We start from the raw sequence: 23070 nt of genomic DNA, 5'->3' as shown, positions 1-23070 counted from the left end.
TAAGGATAATGATAATAAAATTTTAAAACACACATCAATAAAAAATTGCTTTTTAAAAAAGGGCACTGAAAATTTTCTGATACAATCCCAGAATCCCCATTCTATGAAAATTGATTTCTACTCTCCCCTTCATCTACGGATCATGATCACAAATTATATAATAGGATGAAAAATGTTCTATGTGATGAACTACACTTCTTGCTTCCTATTTTTCCCCAGTTAACTTTGTCATCTGGACTTCTGAGAATAGAGTACAGAAGGTATAGGAGAGATTGGAATTAACCATATGGAAAGGTCCCCCTACCCAGGAATGTAAGTAAAAAGCTATTATGTCATGAGAAAAGGTCCTAATTCTGAAACAGAGATAAGGACCAAGAGTCTTGAGAAGAAAAATGACACCTTTTGTGAATTTTAGTGGTATGGTGAACTGAAAAGCTGTTTTTTTTTTTATTCCATGATTATTCAATGGGAAATGAATACTTTTCCCAGTTCTTCCCCAAAAAAGTACAAATGACTATGGTCAATATTCTTCCTAACCATACGCAATGATTTGGAAGAGTTACAGAAGGTCTGGGACATAGATGAAGGCAAAGGTCTCTCTGTATATGAGAAATGGGGGTTTTTTCACTTCCCTCAGTGTATATTAAACTTTGAGATCACTATTTTCTGAATTTATCATGCAAGCAAGAGTTGAACCTAAAAGGAGTTAGAGCTCACTAGTTTGGCATAGACAAATGATTTAATGCTTAAATATTCTGAATAATATTCCATTTCATACCCTAGATTAATTTTAGTCCTGGCCAGCAAGAAGTTAATTCAAGTTGTTTAGCACCATCTCGTGGTTGCACCATGTGGTGAGGAATGAGGAGGAGAGAAAAGCAACTTAAAAGAAGTAACTCTTAAGACCACAAGTAGAGTACCATAAGCAATTCAGATCTTGTACTTTCTACCTAGATAATAATTACACGTTGCCTTTCTATAAGCTTAAGGAAGGAAGTACTCAAGCCATGGAATGCAGGGTCACAAGGTATGTGTGTATATTTTTTGTTGTTCTTGTTGAGGCTTGGGGATGCAGGGCACTCAGTGTTCTGAGTGTCTTATATGACAGCAAATAAGCAATGTACTAACATTATGATTCAGAAAGACATTTTTAGATCCTGGAGTATGTCAGAATTGTCTATTTCACAGTAAGACCTAGAGATGTAGAAGGTGGAGATTAGGCCGATTCTGCATTTAAGACATTAAGATTTAAGACTTTAGGAAGTTGTTTTTAAAATAAACCCCTAGCATATCAGACATTAAAGTCATCCCTCGCTATATCACGATTCACTTATCATAGCTTCACTGTTTCATGGGTTTTTAAAAAATATATATCTAATTCTGCATCATGGAGTTTTCGTGATATTGCAGGATTTTTGCAGATGAATACCGTACTGCACACAATGGAAATGCAGTACACCACTACTGCTTATGCAAGTTTACCAACATGATATTGAACACAGGCTGATGGAAGTGAAAAGCAACCAATTACAGTGCCGTGTTCTGTATCCTGAGTGCTGATTGGCTCAGTGACTGTACTTCATGGATTTTTACATTTCCCTAGGGTCTCTGGATCATAACGCCCACCATAGGTGAAGGATCACTATATATACTTACTGATTGATATTTTTTCATTTTCCATGGATCTCTTTCTTAAATGTAAGGAAGGGGGAGGGAGGCAGGGAGAGGGAAATGTGCCACTTAAACTTTATGATCCTAGAGAAATGGAAGTTTACTGAATTCATTTTAAAAAATGAAGCAAAATATATTGAAATCAAGTTATATAATTTTTGGAAGGTTCTTGCTATATTCTTACCCAAAGATAAGGAATGCCCTGTATATGTGTCTAATGTTCAGTTGATTAAACTAATATCAATGTGTCCTTTTGGACCAAACCTATGATTTCCTTAGTATGGGGATCTCTTAAGGAGGAAACACCCTCTACAATGCAGAAGAGCAACCACTGAAAAGTTAAGGAGGTTGCCCAAGGCTACAGAGATAGTATCTGTCAGAAGCAGGGCTAGAACCTAGGTCTTCCTGGCTCAAAGGCTGGACCTCTCTAACCACTACAGCATGTAGCGCCATGTTAATTAAAAATCTTTCTTTTTGGTCTCAAAACTGCACCAAGAAATGTATTATTGATTACATTCTTAAGATAGCGTAAGTTAAATTGTTTAATTTTAACTGCATTTTAGGTAGCAGGCAATGGAGAAGAGAATGGACAAAAGTCAATAAAAATACAAATATCTATTACTAAATTCTAACTTTTCCCATAAATTGCTATGTTCACTGAGGGTTTTTTAAAAATCTGAATACCCTCTGAAAGTAAAGTGTCTGAAACATTTTCTAGTTATTCACAGAGATTTCTTTCTTATCATCTGTTCAGTAGAGAAGAGTATCACTCACATACTTCATGCAATCCATCATAATTCACATTGACCACAGTCTAACAAACACCAGGTACTATTAGTTAATGAAGGCAAGACATCCACAAGGATAAGAATTCTTATGGATTTAAATTTCTTTTTGGTTCTACCTAAAAGATCCTAAAAAAGTGGCAGTAGGAATAGTTTGTATTTATCTAATCTCTCATCCAGAGGATTCACCCACACACAAAAAAAGCAAATGAATCAACACACACACAAACATATACAAATCTGATTCCACAAAGATTTCCCCTTATATATCCCTCATTAACAATAAATGTGCCTTGTGAGAGTTGTCTGGGTGTGCACATCCCTGATGAATAATGCCAGTGGGATGTGTATGGAGAGGAAGGGGGCGGGAAAGATAGTGATAGATGAACAAGTCTATGTAAAATGACTAACAGTTACAGCTCTTGACAGGAGATCAAAGTATAATAACAATAGAATTTATATTCAAAATTTAAATTTTTCTAAGTTGCTAAATTATAAATGTTTTTTAAAAATGGAACTGATTCTCCATGACTTTCACCAAAACTAGGCTTTCTTGAAAGAAGCCTTTTTAAAAAAACCCTTTCCTCCTGGCTTAGAATCAATACTATGTATTGGTTCCAAGGCAAAAGAGCAGTAAGGACTAGACAATGGGGGTTAAGTGACTTGCCCAGGGTCACAGAGCTGGGAGGTATCTAAGGCCAGATTTGAACCCAGGACCTCCCATCTCTAGGCCTGGCTCTCAATCCTTTGAGCTACCTAGCTGTCCCAGAAAGAAGCATTATATATATATATATATACATATATATATACATATATATATTTTAAATCATAGAATCTAAGAGTTGGGGGGAAATTAACTCATAGGGTTTCTAATTCAATACTTCTCTGACCAAGTATCCCCTCTTCTCATTCCCAAGCAGTCATCTAAATAAGTAGCTAGACTTATTTGAAGAATAATACCAGGGACATCTAGGTAGCTCAGTGGATTGAGAACCAGGCCTGGAGATGGAAGATCCAGGGTTCAGAACTAGCCTCAGATATTTCCTAGCTATGTGAACCTGGGAAAGTCAGATAAGCCAAATTATCTCGTCCTTACTGCTCTTCTGCCATGAAACCTATACTTCGTATTAATTCTAAAATAAAAATAAAGGTTTGGGGGGAAAAAAAAGAATAAAACCAGAAATCTAAAGACTTTCTTTGCCAAATGCTTTCTTCCAATGCAGTTTAGTAGAAAAAGCAAAGGGAGGTGGCCCTGCATTATCTGTTCTTGTGGAAGCCAAGAACACTTTAGGATCACTGCCTCCCTTTTAGATTTCCAAGAACCATAAATTTGGTAGTATGTTCTAGAATTCTGCCAAGAAACTGAGTTAAGCTTGCTGGCTTATAATTTTTTGACTCCACATTGTTCACTTTTTGGAAAATCTGTACAATATTTGCCTTTCTCTGGACCTTCAATACCCCTCATGATTCTCATCAATTTCACAAAGAAATTTGACAGTTAAAATCAACGTTGTGAAATTATGAAGTTCCGTCTCAAAAGAAGAGACGAGAAGACACTCCACTCTGATCCCTTGCAAAGAGGGTGGAGAAGTGTCCAGAGGTGTAAAAGATATAAAGTCAGGGTTGGTTTGGTTTGGTTTTGCTTTTTAGGGTGTTGCTCAATTTTATCTTCCCTCCTTTAAAAAAAATTTACAAGCTTTTTAGAGGGAGTTAAGGATTAGGAGAAAATCTAAAAAATAACCTTTTTTCAAATCTTCATTTCTAAAGTTGACTGAATTCAGCTTGAAAACCATATTGAACATTTATTTCAGTACTATGAAATGTAGCTCATCTGAGTCTTGTTACTTGAACTGATGAAGACCATCCAGGTACTCTCTTTGTACTTATCCTGGTTTCTAATACCCTATTAGCCACGTCTCATATGGTTGTATCTTCTAAATGTTTAATACTGTCTACTCGCCCACCCCTTTTACCTATCTTGTCTATGACTAAGAAAGGATATCCTTGGAATGCTTAGAGTCATGACTGGAGACAGAAGGTCTTGGCCTCAGACACTTCTTAGTTGTGTGACCTTGGGGAAGTCATTTAACTCCAAATGCCTAGCCCTTGCTGCTCCTTTGCCTTAGAATCGATGCTTAGTATCTATTCTATTTCAGAAAATAAGGGGTAAAAAAAGATAGTATACCGTTCCAGAGCCATAGTCCAATCACGAGTCCATTTAGCATTTACTAGGTGCCTACTGTATGCCAAGCACCATATAAAGAGATGATAGGGATACAAAAACAAAAGAGAAAAATGTCATCCCTCATGAAGTTTACTATCTAGCCAGTGGAGACAGCATGTACATACATTGCCTTCCTGAAAAACAGGGTTCCCAAACTCTTCATCAGTTTTCTTTTAGTGTCCAGGTGGATGTATTTCTGTTTCTTTGTCCATTGCTTTTCACCGTGCTTCCCCACTTGAATATCCTTGGATTCCTTCCCTTAAATCTTAATGGGCAATATTATCCCCCCCCCCCCCATTGGACCAATCCTATTTCTTTGGAATGAGGAGCATCTTCCAGCCATCAGTCCCATCTTCCTATATCTCGGTGCAACCTCATGGGTCTGTCACATCTATATTTTGATCTGTGATCCAGAAATGCAAATCCTATTCTCAGAGATCATCCTGGTAATGAGCCGGTCACTTCCCAACCCTTTTATCCATACGATGATGAACACGGCACCTGGGCTCCTCACACTCTCACCCAACGCTGCCATCATCAGCACACTTTCGAGATGCATTCCAGCAGGAGTCTGTGTCCCCACACAGATCAACCAAAAATGGGTCGTAGCCATTGATCTTGCGCATTCTCATCCCATCCCAGCAACTGTCGGGCACACACTACCTGAGGCCAGCACTACGCATCTCTGATACTTACCTATGATTTCTTGCCTAATGGTATCTATGACTCTTCATCAGGATATCTTGGAGGATAGGCAGCAGTGTCTGTATCAGATGGTAATCACTCCCTCCTCTTAAGGAAGCACTCCAGGGTCTTTCTATTTCTTCTGTGTTGCTTTCTTCCGGTCTCCAATCTCCTGCCATACGTTTTTTTTTCCCCTCTTCGGATCCATTTTCCTTTTTTCTTCTTTTATAATTCATTCATTCAATAAACATTTATTAGGCATATACTGTGTGCCAAGCACTGTGAAGCTCTCCCATTTTTTTAAAGGAACATTTCATTCTCTGACAATCTGGAGGATGGAAAGGTACTCCTTGAACCTATTTTATCTTTCCCTACTGGGAGAGACCAGCCCATACTCTGAGCATAGATAATTGTGCCCTGAGTGGCTTATGGCTCAAGGAAACTCAGGAAAGGTTTTGAGGTTTAAAAGGACCCAGGTTCCACCCCTAAGTGGATGACGTTCTTTCTCCTGCTCTGCTCCCATCCTGAAGTTTCTCTAGAAAAAATCCCTAAAACAAGGCTTGGGCTTGTAAGACTGATGAACAAGAATTTTTTATTTGCCTTGGACCCACACTATATGAGCAACTCACAATCTCCGGATCTCCTGACCAGCCCCACATAGTATGGGATGATCTTGACGATGGTCATGTTCCCTGTAAGAAGCATGCTATTAAGGAAACTTCTTCCCAATGGATTGTCAGCACCTGACTCAGGACCTCTTGAACCCACAAAGGAACTGCTGAACTAGAAACAGCCATTTCTTAGGACTGCCAGTTGCTGACCTGTAATCAGGAAAGGAGAGAGAAATGTACCCATAGATTTAAGGAACCTACTTAGGAAAGGCAATCCAAGGTAGGTGCACCTAATCCAGAAAAGCAGAGTTTCTCAACTTGGTTACAGTTGGCTGTATCAGAAAAATCAGCAGTTTCCTTAGGGTACTGCAAACTCTTCCTGTTCTCCACACTTCCTGGAATTGAGATCTTTTTCTTTTCTAATAGCTCTTGTGGTCAACTTCCTGAAGGGCTGCTGTGACAAACCCCACAGGTGGGTCTTTGATACAGAATTGTCCCTGTTATTCTTCTCATTTCATTGTTAGCAGCTGGGATGCCATATACATCTTCTTTTCCTAACCCTTCTAATTTCCTTCTCCAGGGGGTCACACATTTTTCCCCATTCAATGCACCTTGAGAGTCTCAGTCATTTTTTTTCAGAGTGTCCCTAGGCCAAAAGAAATACCTAATAGTTGCATTTGTCAGTGAGGACACAAATGTAAAAGGTTCCCCTGTGCCCTTGTAAGTCAGCTGAGGTGCCTGGAGATATCACAATGCATGGTTGGGAACGATGGTCCTCCATCATTTAACTTTTCTTCCTTTTTCTTTTTTAGCTAGAATTCTTCTCCTTTTTGGCTTATCGAGTCAAAAAGGAACACTCAATTCTCCCCCCCCCCAAGTTTCTGGTAGCCCAGATCAGTTTACTATATAAAGGATGCTCAGTTAACTCTGAAATAGTAAAAGAAAAAAATGGACAAGAATAACCAGAGTTATGACCAGCGCAACCAGGCAACTGAGTGGAAGATGAAAAGAATCCTTTAACCAACCAATGTTCACCCCACAATGGGAATAAAAAGATGCTAGGCCAAATCCTGAATCTTTCTGTCCCACAATTTAAGTATTGGCTGCTATATATAAATTTTCCCAACCCCAAGCTGCCTGCTGATGAGTCTCTGGTTTTCACTATAGACCATCAGGTTGGATCTTTGTGAACTTAGTAGGATATCCAATCCTGCAGCCTCACGAACAAAAGGAGAAGTAACATTCACGTAATATTTAACCTAAAATGCTGTTTTCTAATTTGCCTGAGTTTGCCATATTTTCCATAATAAATACATATTGTTTTTATGAACTCACTGAGGGAAGGGGGAGGTTTTCGATTTTAATACAACTCAAAACTTTGTCACCTCTCACCATTTTCCGTTCTTTCATGTAAGGATCGGGTGGACAAGTTCCTGGGGAATTTAGTGGAATGCCCAATTTCCTCAGAAAATTTTTTGTGAACTGATCACAGTCATAAATCTTGAATACTCGGGAATAGAAGACAACTTCTGTGTTGACATTAAAATGATGTATTGTATAAAACTGATCATCATTAGGAAATGGGAGTGGAATCCGATGACGTCGGATGAAAATTCCTATAAAAAGAAAGAAAAGTAATCTTTTTAATGATTATGACAGCTGACATTTATATAATGCCTTAAGACTATCTTATTTAATCCTCACAAAATCCATGGGAGAAGAGGTACTTTTGTGGTCTGGTTGTTTCAGTCATGTCCAACTCTTTGGGACCCCATTTGGGGTTTTCTTGACAAAGATACTGGTGTGTTTTTGCCATTTCCTTGTCCAATTCATTTTACAAATAAGGAAACTGAAAAAAATGCATGTTCTTTGATCCAGCAATTGCCACTACTGGGTTTGTATGCAAATATTTTTTTTTTTAATGGGAAAGGTTCTGTTTGTATAAAAATATTTATAACGGCTTTTTTTGTGGTGGCAAAAAATTGAAAAATAAGGGGACGCCCTTCAATTGGGGGAATACTATAAGGGATGATGAACGGCTTGATTCCTTCAAGGACTAGAAAGACGTCCATGAACTGATGCAGAGTGAAACAAGCAGAACCAGAACGCTGTATATAGTAACTGAATCATGGTGGGATGATCGATTGTAACAGACTTGGCTAAGTGCAATGCAATGATCCAGGACAATTCTGAGGGACTTTTGAGAAAGAACACTCTCGACATTTAGAGGAAGAACTGAGGGACTAGAAATCCAGAAGAAAAATATGATTTATCACTTGTTTATATGGGTATATGATCTGGAGTTTTGGTTTAAAAGATTACTCTAATGCAAAAATAAATAATATGGAAATAGGATTTGAGCAATAATATATTTATAATCCAGTCAAATTACTTGTTAACTCCAGGATGAGGGAAGAAAGAGAGGAGGGAGACAACAAGAATCTTGTAACCATGGGAAAAATATTAATGAGGAAACTGAGGCAAACAGGATTGATGACTTGCCCAAGGTCATATAAAGGTAGTAAGTATCTGAGGCTGAATTTGACCTCACAAAGATGAGTTTTCCTGACTTCAGGTCAGGCACGCAATCCACTGTACCACCTACAGATGTTAGTATCCTGATTTTACAGGAAAATGAATTTCAGTGATTTTACATATAATTACTAAGTGTATGACCCTGGACAAGTCATTTAACCCTGTTTGCCTCAGTTTCCTCATCTGGAAAATGAACTGGAGAACAATATTGCAAATCACTCCAACATCTTTGCTAAGAAGACCCCAAATGGGGTCATGAGGAGTCACACACAACTGAAAGATGCCTGAACAACAACATTGACATAACAATTTATGCCAACCCATTCCATATATGCACCAAACCACACTTTTGAGGGGATCAATGGATGAACAAATAAAAGAACTACTGGTGCTCTGAATAATCACTGCCAAGATGGTGGCTCAATTTTAGGGGGGAGTATGTGTGACATGAGAAGACTGTTATAAAAAATATCGTGATTTTCAAGTTGTAGAAGCAAAATATTCAGGTATTAAATTCATAAATAATTGAAATTAAGTGAAGCCTAATACTCGATAATCAAAACTAAATAGCATATGGGAGGTCCTGGGTTTAATCTGGCCTCAGACACTTCCTGGCTGTGTGACACTTAACCCCCATTGTCTAGCCCTGGAACCAATACACAGTATTGCTTCTAAGATGGAAGGTAAGGGACTTAAAAAAAAAAGACAAGAAAAGAAAAGAAAAAAAACTGATACTAAAGGCAAAAATATCAAACTATATTATAGGGTATCAGAAGATTCTAACAATATTTATTATATGATAAAATACATTTAGAACCATTTCCACAATTTTGTTATTGTTGAGATTTTCTTAATTTATAATACTTAAGTCTCATCCTGAAGCTAAATTGTAATTACTATGATAATCTAACAATAGAAATACATATTTGTCTTATTTTCCTCTCTGTTTGATAAATATTGCTCTTGATTTGTCATTTAAAGGTAAATCCTATAGTGTAAGGACATTTTTTGAATTTTCTAGAACTTTCTGGAATTATTTTCGTAAAAGTCTGCAGAGGCCAGATTTTTTGTGCCTAAAGACACTTGGCTGATAGAAGGGTATTTCTTTCCTGGCTAACAGTCCTTCAAATAGCTATTTATTTAACAAAAAAAAGTCTTTATAGCATATCTGATCATTAAACAGAATACTGATTCAGTCTACTTGCTCTGACAAAGTCCACAGGTAGTTTTCAGTTCACACTGCATATAAACCATGATAAATAAGATAGCTAAGAAAGATTTCTACAAACCATATTGGTAATAACAGTTTTATTTATTATTTATTATTATATAATATATTTATATTTAAGTATAAATATATTTAAATAATAATTATAACAAATATATTTATTATAAATAAATATCATTTATTTAATACTTGATGTCCAAAACTCTGAAGCTCACTGACTAATTCTGCTGTGTTTCCATTTGATGATTTTTTTTGCTCTGTATTGTTTGAGTAGAGCGTTATAAGGATTGCCCGACCCTTATACATTATTGGTATTGGTATAGTATTTTCAATGCCCATGTCCTAAGTGGACAGGCTGTTGTTGTGACTGTTGCGAAAGATGGCTTCTCTAAAAAGTACCCAAAGAATTCCAGCTCAGGCCAGTTATTAAAAAATATATTTAATGTTGGTATAAAAATTTTAGAAGGGATAATAAAAGAAAAACAGGTAGAACGATAATTCTTATGATTATGTAGGTCTCTATGCAAACAAATCTTACTATATCCACCCAACTAATCTGATCTGCAAAGACCGTCTTCTCCTGCGACCACAGTTGAAGCTAACCTCTCTTCCTATTCCATCTAAAAACCCCCAAGCCTCATCTATCTATCCTTTCCTAATTATAACCTTATAAACAAGAAAAATAAATCAGGTTTCTCTTTCCTTCTGCTCAGTTGAAAAAAGAGCTTTAGAACCTCCACACTCTCCACTCACACAGTACATTCTCTTCTGCCCTGCTGGGGCTTGCACTAGTACTGCGACCAACAATCTCCTTCACTTCTCCCGCCTGATAGATGATCTCTTTTGATGTGAATTCACAGAGATTTTCCAACCCTGCAGAGCAGCTCTTTGGCCCTCCTTCCACGGACAGAGTCAGCCCAGAGAGTGAGTCATTGGCTTAACTGCCTTTCCCAAAGCTCTTTGGGAAAATTCTCTTTTACCCATCATCCATCTCTGAGATTCCATTCAGATTTAAAGAAACTCAATTTATTAATCTCTTATGTATTTATAAATAAATTATGCTACTTAACTCTATTTCCTAATGAACTCTTACTTAATTAAAGAATAATTCTCTACCAGAGGACAAGTGAGGTAGAGGGGCAGGAGGGGAAGAGGAGAGGGGCATGTGGCAGAGGACATTCTTCTGCAATCTCAGTGTAATTTGTCAAACCAGTATGGATTATGTGTGTGTGTGTCTATGTACAAAATGACATGTGGAGATCACTACTCTATGGCTTGTCACCAGCATTTATTTTTCTTGTGTTGGCTCCACCTAGCCAGGTTCCTTATATCAGCAAGTGTAAAAAATAGACTTGAATCCAGGACTTCAATCCCCAGAAGCCCTTGCTCCACTTCCCCAGAATGCTTTGCAATCTCACTGAAAACCTCACCTGGGCCGAGAACGAGATGGGGTATTTAACCTGATTGCAGAGGCTTTTGTGTCTCTTTTTCTTCCCTGTTTTCCACTTGCAAGCAGACGTGGCTCTTTTCATGATGTAGGTGAGGTTGTGTCTAGGCCTCTCTCTGGCCTAGACACGTGCTTTCTTATTCTGTATTTTCTTTAATCCTTAACCTTTAATAAACCTCATAAAAATATAATACTCCTTGCAGAGAGAAACTAGTTTCTACCTGCCTCCGTCTCCCCTAAATTTTAATCTGTTATACAAGGCATTTGTTAACAACACTCAGTCAGGGTTCCTGACCTTAATTTAAATGCCGTGTCAACCAAAAGATGCCTATGGCTTTTTCCGAAATATGCACGTACCCTTATAGAAGCCTTACTCTGGCAGAATTGGCCTCCATGTTGCTTCATACTTTTTGCTTTTCAGCATGAAAGTTTTGACCTGCTCCTTTCTGAGGCCAGCTGGCCCTTCTTAGGCAGCCTCGAAGAGTATATGTGTGTATATATGCCATTCAGGGATCCTTCTTTGGTTCTTCTTTTTCACTTTGTTTCTAAACGGAATGCATTGATGCTTTCTATTTTTTCTTAGGATGGTTCCACTCCCCTGTTTATAAAGGCTTTGACCTGCTCCATTGGGAGCCAGTCAAGCTTCCCCAGGCTGCTTAATAATCGTCATTAGGTTCTTATTTTCAAATGGGATGGGTTAAGGAGGGAGCCTTCCCAGGATGGACCGCATCGGTTCTGGACTTGGTCCAGTCACTCCATCAGCTTTGGCCCTACTAAAGCACAGCACGCCCAACCTCAAGCAGGTCGCCCACCTTCCCAGAATCAGGACGTCCAGGGGTCCCACCATCCCATGGCCTGGTGGGGTTTCCGGCTTGTTGGGAGTTTCCTGTCCTGGGGTCTCCTAACTGCCCCAGGTTTGCCCTCCATCCCACAGTAGTTCCTCATCCAGTCTTCTCTATGTTTACTTATTTCACAGACGTCGTAGCTACTCACAAGGAAGCTAAGCCCATGACTGGCTAACTATGGAAACCCATCCCCTTGGAAAAACAACGACAAAGGAAAACCAGAGGACTCCAACTGGCTTATATCCTCTTAGACTGTCAGTTATTATGATACTTTTTTGAGAACGGACAATAGTGTCTTTCTCCATACCCAAACTGGGTATAAAATCTGTGAATTAACGACAAAATGCTAAACATGTCTTCCCTAACATAGATGTTTCTGTTGCTGTTGTTTTAACTCAAATAATTTTCTTCTTTTTTCCCCTTGTAACAAATTTTAAAATTACTTGGCGCATTAAATTGAAATAATAAAAAAAAAAAATAGAACCTGCCTGGGATGTTTAAAATATACCTTAAAAAGGTGATATCATTTCATTGCAAAAATGTACTTCTAATAGCCTTCAATTCATGGTGCTGAAATGTGCAAATTCTTTAATTGTTCCAGATTAGAGATTTAAGACAAATTGCCTATTAGAAAAAGACGGGCACTCGGGTGTTTTCAGCAGCCGCTTATAGGAGCAGTAAAAAGGAGAGCGCATATTTTGACGGCTTTGGAAAGGTACACAATGAGGATCTCCAGGATTTTCACCCATCTCCAAGGAGCTCAACGTCCTAACACTTCAGGTAACAAAGATGCTAAGGGCTATGAATAGAGGCGAACTCCATGAACTCCTCTAGGAGGAAGAGCTTCCATCCACGTTTCCGGCACACGTTCTCTGCCAGTTCCCCAGGGAGCTTTGCGTTTAGGTAACACAGAACAAGCAAAAGAGGAAGGAAGGGGCTCAGGAGCGCCTGCGACCGCTCTCAGACAAGCCTGAGGGGGGCAGGGGCTATTCAGAAAGACACTTGTCCTGCCTCCCAAGGCACATGTCTGGGGAAGCCACATCTGCCAAGCCTGCAGCTCCGGTATCTATCACCACTGCTGCTCAGTGATATCATGCCACTTCCTAGATAGTTACTGCATACAAAGATCCACAAAAAATCAGACAAGCACAACAGCTCTGCCCTTACGAAGCTGGGACAGGGTGTCCCAAAAGTCTTGGTGCAATTCAAGCGCTTAAAGCCTAAAACTTACACTGGAGGAGCAAGTAAGTGGTTCAGTGGATAGAGATGGAAGGTCCTGGGTTCAAATCTAGCCTCAGACACTTTGTAGCTGTGTGACTCCGGGCAAGTCACTTTGCCTAGCCCATTGCCTAGCCTTTACTTTTCTTCTGACATAGAACCAATGCACAGTATTGATTTGAGGACAGAAGGTAAATGTTTAAAAAAATACACAAGATTTTGGAGACGACTAAGGAGAAGGGGAGAGGGCATAAACTGAGAAAAAAGTATGCACCAGTTTGGCCATGACATGCTCGATCTTACATGCGATGCTGACACCCCTTTCAGGAGCCTGGAGCCCTTTCAATACTACAATGAGGCCACAAAGCAGTATTTTAGTGGAGGAACAAAGATTTATAAACCTGATCATTGACTGAATCAGGAACCACGTGTGGATTTACCATCTCTGAGCCTGGCATCTTTCAGGGTGGAAGGCAACGCAACAGTACAAGATAGGAAAGGCAAAGAAGAAGGTGGCATCTCAACTAATGATGTTCTTTCTCTCTGGGCAGCTCTTTGGAGCCTATGGAAATTGCTTTCTTATTACATGCCTCAGTTGTCCTATTCCTAGGAAAAAAGGTCAAGAATCTAAAAAGAAATAACTTATAATTTATTTTTATAAAAATTTTACTTAATAATAAATATACAAATAGTATATTTATTAATTATATATTAATGGGTAAATAATATTTTATACATTTAATTATTTATTCATGCAACTGTATTTTGTTATGTGACATTTATTTTTTATTATTCTGAAAATGACAAACATGAACATTTCCATCTACAGAAAAAGGACGTTATGTTTAATCATAAATCTCTATTACAGATAGCTCAACTGTTTTAAATTCAACACGAGAATCCCAAAGCTGGACTACTTATCTGTCTTACTCTGAACTTACTTTTCTTATTGGTGTGTTTCCATTTGAAATACTTCAATGACTATTTTCTTAGGGTTTTTGTTGTTTTGTTGGGGGGTTTTGGCAATCCTATGATTAACCCTTTCTACAAATCGATGGTGAGGTAAAGGGGAAGGTACAAGAGATGGAAAGATAGCCCGTGAACTTAAATGGACAGTAATGGGTGGGTGTAATTCAGGAGATCATTACGTAGGCTTCTTTGGGCAAGAATCCTTTAGAAGAAATGGAGTAGCCCTCAGAGTCAAGAAAAGGGTGAAAAAAAAGCAGTTCTGGGTATAATCTCTGAAATAGTAGAATGTTATCTGCCTGAATCCGAGACAAACCATGCAGGCTCACAGTTATATACTCCAACCACTGATGCCAAAGAGCTCAAAGTGGATCTGTTCTGTGAAGACCTACAACAGCCTCTGGAAATAACTCCCCTCCCGAAAAAGGTGTCAAATTCATCCAGCAGATTGGAATACTAAAGCTGGAATAAACAGGCGAATCTGGCCGTGTAGTATGAAATGAAGCCAACATTCAACAGCCATAAGGTGACGGCCACGTGGACATCAATTATCAATATCAAAATCAGACTGATTGTCTACCTTGCAGCCAAAGTGGGGGAAGCTCTATGCACTCATTTAAAGCCAAGAACTCTAGCTGACTGTGGCTCACATCACGAGCTTCGCACTGCAACATTTAGACTTAAATTGAAGAAAGAAGGGGAAACCATTAGCTCATATAGATACATCCTTTATGAACATGAAGTAGAAGTGAAGAATAGATTTAAGGGATTTGATCAGGCAGATGGATTGTCCGAGAACTATGGGTACAGGTTTACAATACTGAGCCACCCAGCTGCCCCCTGAGGTTTGCAATATTGTATGGGTTGCAGCAACAGAAGGAAGGAAGGAAGGAAGGAAGGAAGGAAGGAAGGAAGGAAGGAAGGAAGGAAGGAAGGAAGGAAGGAAGGAAGGAAGGAAGGAAGGAAGGAAGGAAGGAAGGAGGAAGGAAGGAAGGAAGAAGGAAGGAGGAAGGAAGGAAGGAAGGAAGGAAGGAAGAGGAAGGAAGGAAGGAAGGAAGGAAGGAAGGAAGGAAGGAAGGAAGGAAGGAAGGAAGGAAGGAAGGAAGAAGGAAGGAAGGAAGGAAGGAAAAGAAAGAAGAAAGAAAGAAAGAAAGAAAGAAAAGAAAGAAAGAAAGAAAGAAAGAAAGAAAGAAAGAAAAGAAAGAAAGAAAGAAAGAAAGAAAGAAAGAAGAAGAAAGAAAGAAGAAAGAAAAGAAAGAAAGAAGAAAGAAAGAAAGAAAGAAAGAAAGAAAGAAAGAAAGAAAGAAAGAAGAAAGAAGAAAGAAAGAAGGAAGGAAGGAAGGAAGGAAGGAAGGAAGGAAGGAAGGGGAAGGAAGGAAGGAAGGAAGGAAGGAAGGAAGGAAGGAAGGAAGGAAGGAAGAAAGAAAGAAAGAAAGAAAGAAAGAAAGAAAGAAAGAAAGAAAGAAAGAAAGAAAGAAAGAAAGAAAGAAAGAAAGAAAGAAAGAAAGAAAGAAAGAAAGAAAGAAAGAAAGAAGAGAAAAATGCCAATGGGAAAGAAGAGCAAGGAAGCAAAATGGCTATCTGATGAAGCTTAACAATAGCTATCAAAAGAAGGAAAGGGAAACATATAACTAACTGAATGCAGGATTATGGAGAAAGCAAGGAGAGAGAAGGTTTTCTTAAATAAGCAATGCATAGAAATAGAAGAAAACAATAAAATGAAAAATAGATCAAGAAACTTAAATATTCATGCAAAAATGGGCATGATAACAAACAACAACAACAACAAAGTAGGACCTTAACATAAGTGGAAGAGATTAAGAAGAGGTGGCAAAAATATGCAATAAGAACTATACAGGAAAGATTCTAAAGATCACCGATAACCAAGAACAGAGTGGTTAATAACCATACTTTCTGGAAAAATAAAGTCAAATGGACCTTTGGAAACAGTGCTAACAATAAAGCTAGTGGAGGAGACAAAATTCCAGCTAAGCTAATTAAATTCCTGAAGATGATGCTATTAAAGGGCTCCACTCATTATGCAGCAAATTTGAGAAACTCAATAGTGGCCCCTGGATTGGAAAAGATCAGTTTACATCCCTAGAGAAGAGCAACACAGAAGAATGTTCAAATTTCTGAACAAATTGCTTTCGTTTCATATGTCAACAAGGTATGCTTAAGATTCTGTAAGCTAGGCTTTAGCAATAGGTAAACTGAGAATTACCAGAAGTGAAAGCTTTTCCAAAAAGGCGGAGGAAATAGATGCCAAATTGCCAACATTTGTTAAATTGTGGGAAAGCAAGAGAGTCCCAGAAAAACATCGCCTACTGCTTTGTTGACTACACTAAAGCCTTTAACTATGTGGATCACAACAAAATGTGGCGAGTCCTCAAAGAGACAGGAGTGCCAGATCATCTTACTTTGTCTCCTGAGGAACCTGCAAGAAGGTCAAGAAGCAACAATTAGACCCAAACAGGGAATAATTGATTGGTTTGAGATTGAGAAGGGAGGCCAACAAGCTGCATATTTTCACCTTATTTATTTAATGTATATGCAGTGTACATCATGCAAAATGTCATGCTGGATGAATCAAAATCTGGAATTAAGGTTTCCAAGAGAAATGACAACAATATTGGATGTGCAGATGATGGTAGACAGTGAAGAATTAAGAAATCTCTTCATAAGGATGAAAGAGGAGAAAGAGAAGAAGCTGGCTTGAAGCTTAACATCAAAAAAATTAATATAGAAGCAATTGGTCCCATCACTTCCTGCAAATAGAAGAAGAAATGGAAGCAGTGTTAGATTTTATATTCTTGAGCTCAAAGAGCACTGTAGAGGGTGACTGTAGTCCTGAAATTAAGATACTCCTTGGAAGAAAAGCTATAGCAAATCTGGACAGCACACTAAAGAAGACATCACCTTGCTGACAAAGGTCCAGAGTCAAAGCTATGATTTTTCCAGGAGTGATGTCTGACCGTGACAGTTCTATATATATAAGGAAAGCTGAGCAGTGCAGAATCAACACCCTTGAATTATGATGCTGGAGAAGAGTTTTGAGAGTCCTTTGGACAGCAAGAAGATCAACTCAGTCAACACTTAAAGAAGTTAAATATATTCTTTGGAAGAACAAACACTGAGGCTGAAACTTAAATATTTTGACCACATAATGAGAAGCCAGAACCTACTGGAAAAGATTCTAACATTAGGAAAGATTGAAGGCAAAAGGAAAAGGGGAAGGCAGAGTCTTGGAAGCAATGAACATGAGCTTGGACAGACTTCAAGAGATAGTAGAGGACAGAAGGGCTTGTCGTGCTATGTTCCACAAGGTCACAAATTGTTGGGCACAACTGAACAACTAAACAATAAATTTTCTTCTTGTTCTGCTCACTTCACTTTATATCAGTTCACATAAATGTTCTTCAGTTTCTCTGAATTTGTCACTTTGGTCATTTCTTATAGTGCATTATTTATTTAATTTTTCCCCAATCAATGAGTAGGCATTAGAAAAAAAAAATCTTTTCTTGAAAGAAAAAGAAAAAAATTAATTTCTAAATTGCCTATATCCAAAACTACATCTCACTCTGCATCTTGAGTACAGTATCACCTTATCAAAAGGCAGAATATATCCTTTTTGGATCCCTAAACTAGTAGTAGTTGGTCATGGCATGGGTCAATGTTCTTAAGTCTTTCAAAGTTAATTGTTTCTACAATGTTATAGTAAAAATTGTTTTGGCTCTTCTCACTTTGCTCTATAAAAATCTTCCCAGGTTTCTCTGAAACTCTCTTTTTCATCATTTTTGTAGAACGATAGTTTCTAGTAATTTCAGATACTAAAATTGTTCAGTTTTTTCCCAGGTGTTGGGCACCACTTTAGCTTCCAGCACTGTGAAAAGAATTGTTATAAATTTTTTTTTAATATGAATCCTTTCCCTCTTTTACCTCATTGAAATACATTATCAGACATTTGGCCAAATAGCATGAACATTTTAGTGATTTGGGGGGTATAGTTCCAAATTACTTTCCAGAATGGTTAGGGCAATTCATAACTACACCAACAGTATATGAATATGCCTGTCTTTTCACACCATCTCCAACAATAGTCCTTTTTTATTAGCATGGTGGGTTGGGGGACAAGATGATAGATGTGAGATGGAACCTCGCAGTTATTTTAATTTACATTTCTCTTATCACTAATGATTTAGAACATTTTTTTCATTTAGTTATTGATAACTTACTTTTCTACTTTTCTGCCTCTTCATATCTAGTTGAGAAAGGTTCATATTCATTTGTCTGCATCAGTTCCCTATGTATTTTGGATATCCGATTTTTATCAGAAATTTGATATGAGAATTTTCCTTTTTCACTTCTAATTTTGTGAAGAAGTCTTACGTTTTGTATAATCACTATTACCCATTTAATCTCTTTTGATTCTCACCATATTTTATCTGGACAAGAACTCTTCCTCTATCTGTGGGGTTCCTTAGTTGTGAAAAGTGGAATTCCTTTCCTGCTGTTCTAATTTCTTCATGATATACCCTTTTATATCTAGGTCTATTGGAGTATATGGTGATGATATAAGAAGTCTGTCTAAACCTAACTTTTGTCACATCGTTTTACAATTTTTCTAGAAGTTTTTATAAAGCAATGAGTTCTTTTACCCAGTAACTTATTCCTGGGTTTATCAAATATTATGCTATCATGTTGGTTGGTTTCAATATGTAGGACGCGTAATCCACTGATCAACTTTTCTGTTATCATCAGTATCAGGTGAAATTTGGAACTATGTTACTGCCAAGTAGTATAGCTTGAGATCTAGAACTACTAAGAACCCTTTCTTCCTATTCTTTTTGATTTTCTTTGAGATTCCAGGCTTTTTGCTCCTCTTTGCTCCTCCAGATTAATTGTGATTGTTTTTCTAGATTTCTTCCCTTTGTAGGGCTTTTGATTTGTTTGATATGGCATTGAATAAGTAATTTGGATCAACTATCATTGTTATATTAGCAAATCCAATCAAATTAGAAAATACTATCTTTCTAAACAGTTGTCTGTATTTTTATAAACGTATTTTGTAGTTGTATCTGTGGGTATAATTATTGTGTTAGATGAATTCCCAAATATTTTATATATTCTGTCTTTCCTCTGAATGTGATTTCTCTTTCTACATCTTATTCCTGGGTTTCATTGGTAAGATAGAGAAAAGCTGGGATGTATGTAGCCTCATTTTATTTCCTGTACTTTTTTCTAAAATTGTTTCAAATAAACTTTTCAATGAATTTCTAGTGTTCTTTATGCAAACCATAACACCAACAAAAATGATAATTTTGTTTCCTCTTTTCTAATACTTAATACTTATTACTATTTTTTCTTGGCTTATTGATATACCAGGCACTTCTAGAATTATATCAAATAATAGTGTTGGTAATAGTTATCTTAGATTTACCCTGATCTTGTAAAGGCCTTTAGCATTAATCCATTTGCAATAATGCTAGTTATTGGTTTTATTTTTTATTTAAAAAATTTTTTAAAAACCCTTACCTTCCGTCTTGGAGTCAATACTCTGTATTGGCTCCAAGGAAGAAGAGTGGTAAGGGGTAGGCAATGGGGATCAAGTGACTTGCCCAGGGTCACACAGCTGGGAAGTGTCTGAGGTCAGATTTGAACCTAGGACCTCCCATCTCTAGGCCTGGCTCTCAATCCACTGAGCTACCCAGCTGCCCCCTAGTTATTGGTTTTAAATACTATTTATTGTATTAAAAATATCAAACTATTCCTAAATTCTTTGGTGCTTTTCTTAGAAATGAATATTGTATTTTATCAAAAGTTTTAATAACATCTTTTTATGAAATCATGAGTTTTTTGGTACTAATAGAATTTATAATCTTTTAGAACCAACTCTCCATTACTGGTATAAACCCAGTCTGATTAATGGTATTTACTGGTTTAATTACTGGTATAAGCCCAATCTATTGGGGTATATTATTAAAAATATGTAACTATAACCTCTTTGCCAAAATTTTATATTAATATTTATAAAGGATATTAGTCTATTTTTTTCTTTTTCTACTTTTTCCTTCCCTGGTTTTGGCACCAACACCATTTTTTTGTTACAGAAGAAATTTGGTAGTCTGTCTTATTTTCCTTTCTTTTACAAACAATTTCAAAAAGATTGGAATTAAATTGTTCTTTGAATGTTTGATGGGATTCAATTGTAAATTCATCCAGGTGTGGTTCCATCCACTCACACACAATTTGGGAGTTCATTTAGTCCTAAATTTATTTTTCAAATTTTTATTCTTTGTTCTGCTAAACTGGCTATTTTATTTTCTTGTAGATATGAATCCCTTTTACTTTCATTTATCAATTTAGGGGTACATATAATTGAGGAAGGCATTTCCTAATAATTTTCTTTATATCCTCTATTTGTTATAAATTCTCGTTTTTCATTTTTAGTATTGGTAAGTTAGGTGCTTTATTAGTTATACTTTTTATTGCATTATGTTCAATAAGAGATATTTTTAACCTATTTATTTTGACAAACATTTATTTTCTCTCACTCTCACTATAGGAAAAAAATTTAAAAGTAAAGTAAAACTCATTACATATATGCATAGTTCAACAAAACAAATCCTTACATTGGTCATGTTTGAAAGCATATGCAAGAGTTTACATTTTAAGTTTATCATCTCTTGGCAGGAGATAGGTGGAACATTTTCATCTTCAGTCCTCTGTGTTAAGTGTTAATGATTTACCATTAGAGTTCTAATGTCCTCTGAGGTTATTTTTTTCTCTTTTATGTTTACATAAAAATCATTCTGGAAAGTAATTTGTAATTATACCTGCAATGTGACCAAAACGTACATACTTTTGGGCCCAATTATATCATCATTGGTCCTATATTCCAAAAAAAATAATGAGGGAAAAGAATCCATTTATATAAAAAAAAAAATCTGTAACTATCAATAGTGCATTAGAATGCCTATTTTTCTGTAGCATCTCTCTTGTCATTTTGCCAATCTAGTGGTCATGAGGTGGAACATCAAAGTTGCTTTAATTTGAAATTTTCTAATTATTAATGATTTAAAATGCTTTTTCATATGGCTGTTTATAGCTTGGATTTCTTCCTTTGAAAGCTATATGTTTATGTACCTTGACCATTTATCTGTTGCATGATGACACTATTTTCCATACAGTAAGTAAGAATTACATTTAACATTTTTGCTTTTCTGCAATTTTTAACAGTATAGTACATAAACGTAATGGTACCATGTACAACTGAACAATATTGAAACTCCCCTTTCCCTCCATAGTTACCACAGGATAGTTGCTGGAAAAGCATTCCTCAGAGGACAATATAAGCTCTTTTTAAAACTATAAAACAAATTCCCTCTAAATTGGGCCTTCTTTGCTTTGGGCAGGCAGAAACATATTGAAGTTAGAATAAACAATTAATTAATGGAAGATTAAAATAAGAGAATATGGCCATAGAAAATCAGCCCAACAAGTGTAAGAAGGAGCAGAAGTTGTTCTGAAAAAAATATTGATGGGGAGAAAGGAGGCAAGGGGGAAGACTACTTATAAAAATGGTGTCCATAATGCTAAAGAACAGAATGAGTAATAGAAACTAAGAATAACAGTGTTTTTTTTTTCTTTTTAAGTTACAATGGAAGAAAAAGGAGTTAAATAGAAAGAACTTTTCTTTGATAACTATGATAACTACTAACCAGAATAACTAACCAATAATAGAAGTTAGAAATGTTGAATTCTTTCTATTTTCTCTGCAAAGCAAAGCGACCTTCATGGTGGAAAAATAGAACAAAGATGACTAACAGAGAGCTGATGCACAAAATTGCTAAGGAGATGCTAAGAGAACACCTAGGTGTCTTTGATGGCTTCAAGTCACCTGGCTCAGATGAACTATATCCCAGAATCCTGAAGGAATTGGTAGAGTGATCTCTAAAAAATTATCAGTGATATCCAAAAGTTCATGAAAAATGAAAGAGGTGCCACAAGATTGGAGAAGGATAAATGACCCAATTTTCAAAAAAGGAAAGAAAGAACAAAGGCTGCAAAATATAGACCAGCAACCTGAATGTGGAAAAATTCTAGAATACATCATTAAAGAGGTGATTGGTGAACATCTAAAAAAGGAAATGAAGATTACAGAGAGCCCGTATGGCTACATCAAAGTCATGCCTTTTTTAATAGGATAACTAAACTATTAGATGAGAGGAATGGTGTGGATATAATTAACCTAGTATAATAGTATATCACATTATTCTTGTGGAGAAAATAGAGAGATATGGATGAGATTAATAATAAATCAGATAGGTTCAGAAGTGGTTGATGGCCAGACTAAGGCTGTTAATGGTTCAGTGTCAACGTGCCAATAGGTTTCCAGGGGAGTATCCCAGGGATCCATGTTTGACCCTGTGATATTTACTTGACATTGATATGATACTGATTGTATGCTTATTCTATCTTCAGATGATACAAAAATGAGAGAGATAGACAACATACTTTATGGCAAAACTGGGATCTAAAAGGATTTTAATAGGCTGAAGCAGAAGTCAGACTATAAGAGTGTTATGGCAGCCCCTCTTCCCACTAAAAAATAAAAGTATAATCTTGAGCGGAATGAGGAGGACTATAGCCTCCAGAGACGTGAGTGAAGGTACCACTGTATTCTCACATTGTCAGACTTTATTTAGAGCATTTTCACAGTTCAGGGGACCGTTCCTAAGGAAAACCATCAGGAGGAATCAAAAGTGGTTGGCTCCAGAATTTTAATAGCTGTTTAATCTAGTTACCCATTAAACTGACCAAAGGCTCCACTTAGACTGATGCTTATGGATAGAG

At 37.0% G+C, this 23070-nt stretch overlaps 1 protein-coding gene across 3 annotated transcripts in view; it reads right to left on the bottom strand.

Annotated features, from left to right (window-relative positions):
- EFHC2 (EF-hand domain containing 2) overlaps positions 1 to 23070 on the bottom strand; it is a 222997-nt gene that overhangs the window by 117912 nt on the left and 82015 nt on the right. For all 3 annotated transcript variants that reach the window (XM_007493310.3, XM_007493311.3, XM_056826099.1), the window contains one exon: positions 7368 to 7591. In XM_007493310.3, the coding sequence (XP_007493372.1) occupies positions 7368 to 7591 (224 nt within the window). The remainder of the gene's footprint in view (positions 1 to 7367; positions 7592 to 23070) is intronic.

The sequence above is a fragment of the Monodelphis domestica genome, chromosome 4 (assembly GCF_027887165.1).
Source record: "Monodelphis domestica isolate mMonDom1 chromosome 4, mMonDom1.pri, whole genome shotgun sequence".
In the NCBI taxonomy this organism is placed as follows: Eukaryota; Metazoa; Chordata; class Mammalia; order Didelphimorphia; family Didelphidae; genus Monodelphis; species Monodelphis domestica.
The sequence above is the reverse complement of the archived record's forward strand: the minus strand, read 5'-3'. Positions and strand labels throughout refer to the sequence as shown.